The sequence below is a fragment of the Sesamum indicum genome, linkage group LG2 (genome assembly GCF_000512975.1).
Source record: "Sesamum indicum cultivar Zhongzhi No. 13 linkage group LG2, S_indicum_v1.0, whole genome shotgun sequence".
Lineage (NCBI taxonomy): Eukaryota > Viridiplantae > Streptophyta > Magnoliopsida > Lamiales > Pedaliaceae > Sesamum > Sesamum indicum.
The window spans coordinates 15,533,114-15,545,018 of NC_026146.1; the positions used below are offsets into that span (position 1 = coordinate 15,533,114).

The 11,905-nt window shown below is 33.8% G+C and overlaps 1 protein-coding gene across 2 annotated transcripts; it reads left to right on the forward strand.

Annotated features, from left to right (window-relative positions):
- Positions 8,487-11,313, forward strand: LOC105156274 (probable S-adenosylmethionine-dependent methyltransferase At5g38780). 2 transcript variants are annotated; one of them, XM_011072366.2, is made up of 3 exons: positions 8,487-8,898; positions 9,211-9,864; positions 10,879-11,313. In XM_011072366.2, the coding sequence occupies exons 1-3, from the start codon at positions 8,746-8,748 to the stop codon at positions 11,227-11,229; spliced, it is 1,158 nt and encodes a 385-aa protein (XP_011070668.1). In that variant the 5' UTR covers positions 8,487-8,745; the 3' UTR covers positions 11,230-11,313. The 2 variants fall into 2 exon arrangements, with proteins under 2 accessions (XP_011070668.1, XP_011070669.1); XM_011072367.2 differs by having other exon boundaries at positions 8,714-8,898; positions 9,297-9,864.

Genomic DNA, 11,905 nt, shown 5'->3' on the forward strand with positions numbered 1-11,905 from the left:
TTTAAACTTTAAACAAACACCAAATATGATCCAAAATACATGTAAGGGATGGGAAAAAACATAAAAAAAAAAAAAGACGACAGAAAAGAATCGAGACATACAAATAAAATTGACATAGGAAACTGATTTTGATACCTGTTGAAGTAGTAGATATACAGCATGGTCCATCGAATTTGAATTACATGATTATTCTTTTTTCATTTTTTTGTTTTTATTTTCTTTCAGAATGTATATAAATATGTATAATAAGAGAAAGCAAACGGCATTTTATATAAACTATTTTATGATATTTAGACTTTAATTCAAGCTTGAATAATTATCATAGTTAAGGAAAAATAAATTCCGTTCTATCAATATATTATCATTATTTTAATTTATCAAAAGAGTTGATTTGTAGGACTGATTCATCAAATGAATTAATTGACATGATTAGAAGAAATAATTAATGTAAAAAATGAACGTTACATACAAATGAAATGTATGTTATAATTATTATATTTTAGGTAATTTTTTACCACCTTTCCTTGGTTTGAGATAAAATAAAATAATTAGAATTATTGCATATCAAATTCTTCTTGTCGGAGAATTATGATTGTAAAGAAGTAGATTTAATTATGAGACTGATGCCAAACCCACTAATAGATATGATAAAAGTTTTCAAGCCAATTTTCAAATCAGACATGACGTTTGTCCCAAATTGATATACCCCCAACTTTTTGTTTCAAACTAAGTAGCGATTTCAACTTGTTTGATCGCAATGTTCTTCCGTCGAACATATGATCCAATCCTGATTTTTAATACACATACATGCTATATTTCAATTTTGTGTCACATATGAAACTTGGCCGATTCCAAAACTAGAGATCTTAATTGTTTTTGTCCAAAATTCATGAAACTTGTTCTTGCCTCTCCTTCCAGAGGTCTCATATTTCATACTTTATTGTATTGCATCCCACTATGAGAAAAAAAAGTTAATTAAATTCGGTTAATTACAATAAATTCTCCTGATTTTTGTCTAATTATAAATATTTTTAATTGTTCGAAACATTACAAATATATTTTTAAAATTAACGACCGTCTAACAAACATCCTCAACAATAGGCTGTCACGATTGAGTATTATTGCACGATCTTTAATTACAAAAGGTATTTATAATTTTTAAAATAATAAAAGAGTATTTATAATTATGACAAAGATTAAAGTTTACCCAATTCAGTAATTAGATTTTCTTATACAATGACATCAATTTGCCATAACTTATTTCGCTGTTTTCAGTGAAAAGGAAAAGATAATATCAATTGTATAAATCGGACGGAAGAGTGTTAGCAGGTTGACAAGGAATAGCTGCATAGAGTGCTCTCCATATTGGCATGTTCAATATGTTTGGCAATAGGATATGGGCAAATAAATGCATAATAGGACCTATCATGTCGTCTTATCCATCTAACTTTGCATCTTTCACCATAATTGTAATAAGATCCTTCACGTGTGACCGCTTGAACATCAAGCATTAGGCCTGTTAATATGCTTAGCAATAGGATATGGACAACAATATGTGTTCCACAAATGCATAATATGACCCATCATGTCGTCTTATCCATCTAACTTTGTATCTTTCAACATAATTGTAATAAGATTCTTCACGTGTAACCGCTTGAATATTAAGCATTAGGCTTGTTAATCGGTGGGTATTGTCCGACTCGGACTTAGACCTAACAAATGCTTACGATAATTTTTTCATATCCTACTCTATAAAATGTCCATAAGGTTTTGTTGAAATTTTTAATCTAATTTCTTGAAATTCAAAGATTAGAATGAGGGAGGAAAAAGGAGTTTTAATTCGCTGCAGCAAATTCTTGTATTGGACATTCATTTCACATTCAAATTGCCTCTTTAATCAAAATCAATTCCCAATGCTACTGTTTCAATTTTTTTTAATATGATTTGATTGCAATTCTGCCGTTAGTGGATAATTAGTGTTGTAACCTTCAAATTAAAATAAAGGCCATTAAGGCCGTGTTCAATTCCTGCATTCATTGGGAAGAAATGACCCTCTATATAAAGCTGCAATTCCCTTATTTGATAACACACTACATTCTCACTTCTCCCTAAAACACTCTCTCGATTGCCCTTTTTCACTTGGCATTCGTATTCCTTTCAAATTTTGGATTTTGAGTCTCTTGTTTCGATAAGCTTATGAGTGTTTGATCGAGGTGTTCTTCGGTATAGTGCTAAAACCGAAAGAAATATAACCGTCTTATCCTGGAAGAAATTACGTTGAACCCGATGCACTGCTGATACGGGGCGTATATTTTCTTCAAAGCAAGCAGCAATTCTGCGATTCGGTTAAATTGACGACTTTAATTGGACTGAGAATTGTTACGATACAATTCTCGTTGTAAGTTTTTGATTTAAATTTCTTGTCATATGTAGCATTTCTAATTGTTTTATGTTACTTGTTCCAACGTGGTTTTATTGCTTTTGATTTCTAAATCTGATTGTACTATTTCAAAATGTCGTTTCCATTACTTGAAACCAAATATTTTTCCAACAATCTTGAAGAAAACATACAGGTTTTGAAAAATCGGATTTTGTCGTTGGAACTATTTTGAAAAACGCTATTTTCAAACTCTTTATTTGAAACGTTACTTTTAGTTTCCTAAAATACTAAAGATGGCCGAGCCGATTTCTATTGCAATTTCGATCACAGAAAAGGTCGACTTGACCGATTTACCGGACAAGTTTTCGGGCCAATTTTTCAAACGCTGGCAACAACGAACGAAAATTTGGTTGATGATGAAAGGACTCTTGTCAGTGATTCAGGTGATCAGACCTGAACTTACTGATACCGATCCCAAAACTGCTGAGATAGCATAGTGGACTGAAAGGGATCAAATAGCCAGAGGAGCAATTTTGTCAGCCTTGTCAAATATGCTTTTCGATGTCTATTGTTCCGATTCTTACACTGCTAAGTCTCTATGGGATGAATTGGACCGAAAATATAATACTGAAGAGCAAGGGCTCGAAAAGTATTATGTTTCCAAGTTTGTGAGGTATTAAATGGTTGAAGACCGGTCTGTAGCTGAACAGACTCATGAGATTATCAACCTTGAGTAGGCTCTGACTGATGCTGAGATGAAGCTTCCCCAGAAGTTTTTGGTCATGTCCATAGTGGACAAATTTCCCAAATCTTGGGAAAATTTTGGCATGACACTCAAGCATCAGAAATGGATATTGTCTCAGGATGATCTTATAATTGCTATCAGCATTGAGGAAGAACATAGAAATCAAACGCACAAGATGCCTGCTGAATATCAACTAAGGGCCAATCTTATAGTGGGGAAATAGAAAGTGAATAAGATTAACTCGAATTCGAAAGCCATCAATAAAAGCAAGGCCTCCAAAAATAAGAAACCAAAAGCAAACAAACCATGCTGGAACTATCAGAAGGAATATTATTAGTGGTTCTGTAATAGTTAGGGAGGGATATGAATTGGTTTTCAAGTTTAACGAAGTTGTTATTCATCAATATGGTATTTTTGTCGGTAAAGGCTATTTAGACGATGGCTTGTTCAAAGTTCGAGTTGATAATAATAAAATTGATGTTTCTGATTCTATTATAATGTTGAATCTTCTACTCTATGGCATAGTAGGTTAGGTCATTTAAATTTCAATTCGATCAAACGAATGATGAATTTGAATTTAATTCCTAGTCAAAATATTGAGCGAAATCGCAAATGCCAAGTTTGTGTAGAAGCTAAACAAGTTAGGAAACCCTATCAATCAATTGAAAGGGATTCGAAAATACTTAATTTAGTTCACACTGATATTTGTGAGTTGAATGGAGTTTTGACCAGGGACCACAAATAATATTTTATCACCTTTATAGATGATTGCAGTAGATACTGTTATGTGTTTCTCATAAAAAATAAGAATGAAGCCTTACATAAATTTATTTTGTTCAAAAATGAAGCAGAAACTCAAATTGGTAAGAAACTTAAAAGACTAAGGTCTAATAGAGGATGAGAGTATGAGTCGAGTAAGTTCAATGAATATTGTCAAACTTTTGGCATTATTTATGAAGAGACTCCTCCGTATTCCCCTTCGTCTAATGGAACGGCTGAACGAAAGTATAGAACATTCAAAGACATGATTAACAGTATCCTACTAACCTCCGAGTTACTAAAGTATTTGTGGGGAGAGGCTTTGAATACAGCTTGCTATATTTTGAATAGAGTCCCTCTGAAACACAATACGAGTACTCCTTTCAAGTTGTGGAAAGGTAGGAAACCAAGCCTCAAATACTTTCGAGTGTGGGGGTGCCTAGCAAAAGTGTTGATCCCGGAACACAAATGAAAGAAATTAGGTCCTAAAACTGTCCATGTTGTGTTCTTGGGCTATGTGGAGACAAGTTATGCCTTAAGATTTCTGGTTATTAAATCAGAAATTCCAGGCATTGAGGTCAACACAATAGTCGAATTTCGTGATGTTGTATTCCTAGAAAATGTATTTCCGTTAAAAACAGGAATACCTTCAAATGTTTCATTTGATGATTCACTTGTCTCCACATCTATTCCTGAACATGTGGAAAAGATGTCAAAATGTGGGGGTTAGTTCTAATAGTTCTAATCAGACTTATGAGGAGTCAGATGAACCTAGGCGGAGTAAGAGAGCTAGGTTATCGAGGATTTTGGAAGTGACTTTGTCACTTACAACATCGAGGATGATCCGATCACTTTTAAAGACGTTATGGCTTCTTCAAAAGCCAAGCAGTGGAAAGAAGCTGTCAAAAGTGAGATGGACTCCATTGTTTCCAATGGAACGTGGGTGCTAGTCGATCTCCCTCCGGGGTATACTACTATTGGGTGCAAGTGAATCTTTAAAAGAAAACTGAAACCTGATGGGACCATAGATAAGTTTAAAGCCAGATTGGTGGATAAAGGATTTAAACAAAAGGATGGAATAGACTATTTCGATACCTATTCCCCGGTAGCTCGATTGACTACAATCCGGGTGCTTATAGCACTTGCTTCGGTGTATAATCTCCCGATTCATCAGATGGATGTGAAAACAGCCTTCTTGTATGGTGAACTCGAGGAAGAAATTTACATGGATCAGCCTGAGGGGTTTGTAGCTCATGGTAACGAGCATAAAGTTTGTAAACTTGTTAAGTCTCTGTATGGACTTAAACAAGCACCCAAACAGTAGCATGAAAAGTTTGATAAAACTATTCTTGTGTTCGGCTTCACTGTAAATGAGAATGACAAATGTATATACTGCAATGTTAAAGGAGATAAAATGATAATTCTATGCCTGTATGTGGATGATATTCTGTTAATAGGATCATGTCTAGATATTATCATTGAAACCAAGTCATTTTTTAAAAATAAGTTTGAAATGAAGGATATGGGTGAGGCTAATGTGATTCTTGGTATCAAGTTGACTTGGTCAACTGATGGAATAGTCATTTCTCAATCTCATTATGTTGAGAAGATAATTGAGAAATTTAGTTATCAAAACAGTAGAATTGCTAAAACACCATATGATCCTTCTGTAGCTTTATTCAAAAATGAAAGTGGTGTTTCGATTCCGCAGCTAAGGTATTCCCAAATTATTGGGAGCTTACAGTATCTGGCAAATGGCACGAGACCAGATATATTCTCTTCTGTCTCTAAACTGGCTAGAAAACTAGTTGTCCTAACAAAACCCATTGGGGTGCTTTGGATAGAGTACTAAGGTGCTTAAAGAGCACAGTGTCACTGGCCATATATTATTGCAGATTCCCTATTGTTCTTGAGGGATATAGTGATGCTAGCTGGATAGCCAAAACTTTCGGGAGCAATGGGTGTTCAGGATATGTTTTTACCTTAGGTGGGGGCACAGTTTCCTGGAAGTCTGCAAAACAGACTTTGATAACCCGGTCTACATTTGAAGCCGAGTTACGTGCGTTAGATACAACTGGTACCGAGGCAGAATGGCTATTTGGGTTGTTATCACAACTTCTCATTGTAAGTCAGCCTCTTCCACCGATAACTGTACATTGTGATAACCAAACCACAATAGCAGAGGTAAGAAGTCATAAATACAATCAAAAGACCAAACGACACATCCAAGTTAGACTGAAGTTTATAAGGGCATTAGTGTCAGACAGAGTAATAGGCATTGACTTTGTGGGAACAAAGGACAATGTGGTTGATCCTTTGATGAAAGGATTGAATCTGTCATAAGTTCATAAGTCCAGATTGGGGATGGGACTGAAAACCCGTCAGTGATGTATCTACGACGGCAACCCAATCTTTGAGTGGAGATCCCACAAAGAAAGTTTAATGTGGTATCAACAAGTCGTAAGGGTATGTCAGAGCACCAAATAGACTGATACCTTGTATCTGGAGTCTCTCCCTTGAAATTCTGGAAGGTGATGCTACTGCAAGTATCGTAAGAGTTTATCTCTGAATGGGGTCAAGTCTTATAAGATGAGATGCTAGCAGTGCATCCCAGGAGACGCCCAACTAAGTGAATATCGTTGTTTGGCCGCAACTAAGGAATTGGATTATTCCTGAAAGCATTCATGAACAGGATCAGGATACATGGCCTAAGTGTCAACCCTAAAGATCAACACAAAACTGGTGGCTTGTTGTTGCAACAGACATTGTCACACTCACAGGCTTAAATTCAAGGCTTAGTTCTATTTGACCTGGTGATAACTAATGTTAGATAACTTAGACAGTGGTTCAAACCGAAAGGTACCATTGTTGAAAGCAAGTCATGAAAACTTAAGTTCAAATCTTTGAATTTGTGGGGATTTCTTGAAATTCATAATCTGATTTTTTGAAATTCAAAGATTAGAATGAGGGAGGAAAAAGGAGTTTTGATTCGCAGCAGCAAATTCTTGTATTGGACATTCATTTCACATTCAAATTGCCTCTTTAATCAAAATCAATTCCCAATGCTACTGTTTCAATTTTTTTTAATATAATTTGATTGCAATTCTGCCGTTAGTGGATAATTAGTGCTGTAACCTTCAAGTTGAAATGAAGGCCATTAAGGCCGTGTTCAATTCCTGCATTCATTGGGAAGAAATGACCCTCTATATAAAGCTGCAATCCCTCATTTGATAACACACAACATTCTCACTTCTCCCTAAACACTCTCTCAATTGCCTTCTTTCACTTGGCATTCGTATTTCTTTCAAATTTTGGTATTTGAGTCTCTTGTTTCGATAAGCTTCTGAGTGTTTGATCTAGGTGTTCTTAGGTATAGTGCTAAAACTGAAAGAAATATAATCATCTTATCCTGGGAGAAATTACGTTGAACTCGGTGCACTGCTGATACGGGGCGTATATTTTCTTCAAGGCAAGCAGCAATTCTGCGATTCGGTTAAATTAACGACTTTAATTGGACTGAGAATTGTTACGATACAATTCTCGTTGTAAGTTTTTGATTTAAATTTCTTGTCGTAAATAGCGTTTCTAATTGCTTTATGTTACTTGTTCTAACGTGGTTTTATTGCTTTTGATTTCTAAATCCGATTGTACTATTTCAAAACATCGTTTTCATTACTTGAAACCAAATATTTTTCCAACAGGTTTACCTAAATTGTACTCAAAAGAATAGGGTAGAGCTTGGGCCTTACCTATTTGAGACCCATTCTCTTTTTCTTTTACAATATGGCTAAAAGATTATAAGTTCTCAAATTATAGGTTTACATTCAAGTCAAATAATATATGTTACCAAAATAATTTATAAGTGGATTTTCATGACCGGTCGGCAGATAAACTAAAATTAATTACTCGAATTTCAATAGGTGCAAATTGAGAAATTTAAATAATAAACTTGATTTTATCCAAACAACGGATCGATATTAATAAAATTTTAAATAAGAATCTTAAACTTATCCAGATAATGGACCAATAATATTATTTTATCATGAAATTGAGACAAATTCAAAATAAAAATAAAGACGTAAGAGTTGGTAAAAATAAATAAAATTAAGTATAATCGATCTAACTTTCATTTAGATCTCTTAAGTATCATTTGAATTTGAATTTGTTTGCATTTCGCTTTGATTTGGTGAATTTTTAATAATTTGAGTTCAAACAAATTTTATTTATTCCATGTATTAGTCAAATTTAACTAAATTAAGTTACTTCATATTTTTTTTATTTTCTAAATGTCAAGTTAAAATTTGTTTAATTTGATCATAATTTGAGCAATTACGGAATCAACATGAAAAACTCTAGCATATTTGATCAAAATTTAAATAAGTAATTAATATAAATAAGATATGTAATGAAATGATTTTATACTATTTAATTTTTTAAAATATTAAATAGATTTAGTCGATTGATTTACTAAAAATTAATTAAGAAATAAATAAACATCTTTGAGCTTAATAATATCAATACTCATTGGTATGATAGGGTATCAAGTCATTACCCATACCCATGGGTATTTTAAGGTATTAGACCCTACCCATGTTCAATCATTTAATTTAATGAGTACATGATAATGCAGGATCTTTTAGTCCTTTTGGGTAGGGTATGGGTCTCAAAATTATCTTTGAGTATGAATAGGATAATACTTATCCATTAACAAGCCTATCAAACATCATACATTATTACCAGTGATTGGAAATGCAGTTCAAAGAGCATCATGCAATAATAACAATACAACAAACTGAAGGTGAGGCTATTGTATTCCGTGAGGCAATTCTTCTTGATCACAACTCCGGCAACTTGCATCCGCATGTTGAGCTGCCGATCGGGTTTCAACCTTAGAGTCCAGAATCAGGTTGTCGATCCCGACAGCAGCAATGATGTAAGAGGAGGAATGCTCGGCCAATATGTTATGAATGGTGGAGAAGGGCCTAATAGCTATGCTCAGAACTCATCCTACCAGGTATATTTCCATTTTGTATTCTAGCAAATGGCACTGTTCTGGAGAAGAACCAAAATTCTTCTTCTTTTCTTCTTTATTAGTAATGAAGTTTCAAAGAGCAAAATTTTTTGAGAAATTTTTATTCAAATCAGGTTTTGGCTTAACCAAATTAAGTGCAATAAACTTGCCGCATGATTAATCACCTTCCTGAATTGTACCCAATCACACGTCAAGTATATTACAATTGTCGTATAATTGGTCACATATGGCCAAGCCCTATTCCATATTTTCCCAATTCTGAGTAGCATGTGTAACATGTTCTTCCTTAAGCAGGGAGGAGTTATAGACGTGGCAAAACCAATACTCGAAGAAGAAATTTCCAGAAAACTAGATATCAAACACATTTCTTCTACATTCAGGATTGCAGATTTTGGCTGCTCAACGGGGCGCAACTCTTTTGCAGCTATGCAAATTATAGTGGAAGCTATCAAACGCAAATTCGAAACAGATGGAAAAGTTATGCAGATCCCTGATTTTCAAGTGTTCTTTAATGATAAAGTCACCAATGATTTCAACACTCTTTTCAGTTCACTTCCCCCCCAAGGACTTTACCATGTCACCGGAGTGCCAGGTTCTTTCCACAGCCGCCTGTTGCCGAGAGCTTCACTTCATTTTGGCTACTCGTGTTTTTCACTTCACTGGCTCTCTGAGGTGCCAAAGGCAGTGCTGGACAATACATCTCCAGCGTGGAACAGTGGGAAAGTTCACTATTTTGGAGCAAGGAGAGAAGTGTGTGAAGAGTATGCAAATCAGTATGCCAAGGATATAAAGTCATTCTTGGATTCTAGAGCAGAGGAGCTGGTGCCTGGGGGGCTAATGGCCCTTCTTGTCCCTGCAGTCCCTGCTTCCTGGAATCCCAACTCAGCGTACACAGTGCTCACCGAGGTTTATCATCTCGGTTCATGCCTCGTCGACATGGCAAAAAAGGTAAAGTTTCAAGACCCATCCTGCAAACAAGTTTAGTTGACAACTTCTAGAGGTGGCTCTTTACCTTCAATTCTGATTGTTCAAGTTAGAGGAAAAGGGAAGTGAAAGGAGGAGGAGAAGTAAAAAGGGGAGGGGGAAGGAAAGCCAAAGAATAATAGTTTTACTTCAATTTGTTTGGTACAATTGGAAGTGGATAAATTTTAAATATTTCTTTCTTTTATACGAGGAAAATAAATTGAGAAGAAAGGTCTATTTTTTATAATTTTATTGAATAATCCTTCCTTCATTTTGTATTAATAAATAAATAAATTAATATTATATTAATATAATTTTAGTATATTAAAAATTTAAAAACCTTATTAACAAAAATATTTTTCAAATAAGAATAAGAATATTTTTATTAATAAAAATATTTATGAAAATGAGTATTGTTCATTTATTCTAAATTGTTCAGTTTTAATAAAATAAAAATTGCTGATAAGATTGTTTACCTGATTATTAACTTTGATGTAGTAGTTTTCAGCAATTTATTATCTTTTATATGGCAATTATGTATGATATTATCAGCGGAAAGAAGAAAAGAATTGGAGAAAAATTTTATATAGATATTTATATAGGTAATAGAGTAAATAAAAATTCTTTTTTATTTTTTTAATCTTATACTTCCACTTTTTCACCTAATTTTAGATGAAAACAAAAATGAACTTCAAATGGGTTTCATATATATCGAGTTTTACTAATCTCTATCTTTTCCCCTAACCAAATATTAAATTATCTCTTATGCATTGATTTTTACTTCCACTTCTCTTATACTCCCACTTTCCTCCTCAACCAAACACAATCTAAGAAATAGTGGTGATGCCGCCTATTTGAATTTGTACAGATATGGTCTATGACGACTTACAGCCCTCAAATTTATGCCTATATATGTAAAGGTGCAAAATCTTGATATGGACTATGCAAAGATACCAAGAATACCTATTTTTACTAAGTGACATAAGTTATTACTCTCAGGGAAGATTCTACGAGGACAAGATAGACTCCTTCAACTATTCAGTATATTTCCCCGTCCCTCAAGAATTGAAGGCTATAATAGAGAAAAGCGATAATTACATAATGGAAAGAATGGAGATACTAGACAATCCAGGGAAGCGCAGCTTGACAGGCCCCAAAGAGCGTGCCTCATACTTGAGAGCAGTCAATGAGGGAATGCTGGTAAATCACTTTGGAACTGAAATAATGGATGAATTGTTTGATCGCTACACCAAGAAACTTAAAGCTTCACCACTTTTCTCAGACCCCAACTCTGACAAAACCATCCTAATATTTGTCCTCCTCCAGCGCAAGCCAATCATGTTTTTCTAGTTCTTGATTTAAAAAATTGTGACTCCATGACTATAAGATCATGGGTTCAATCCTCACCAATTAACGCGGAATGTTATTTTGTTCTAATAATAGTTGTTGATTAGATATAATTATCTAAAATTATTAATTAATATATAATTGTTATGACTATCAATAACTGTTATTTATAAATATTTGATATCAATTATAATTGATTTATTAAAGTAAAATAAAATAATAGTTGAAAATGAAAAGAAAAGAATTGATGGATGTGATTAACTAAAGACAACCAGAAAACCCTAGCTATCATCAAAAAGTAGAGTTCATTATCCTGTTCATGATAAGTTGTCTTAGGCATCGTGGTTTATTCTGACTCGTTAGCAAGGCTCTAATACATATATTTCTTATCTAGAGGGAAAAAAAAATTATGAGCAATGTAGTACTATTGTTAATAATAAGAAGAAGAAAAAGAATAAAGAAAATCTTGAATGCTCATTTTGAAGGGATGCCAAACCATACAATCAAATTTTTTCATATTTGTTGAGAGATAATTTTAATATAAAAAAATCATATATTGTAATATGAAAGGATCAATCATATTTTTTATCCCTAAATATAGTCATTTATTCTGCTTGAGAGAGAGAGTCCCAAAGGTGCTACTCTGTTTGAGAAGAAAATCATGTTTTTTTCCCTTTCT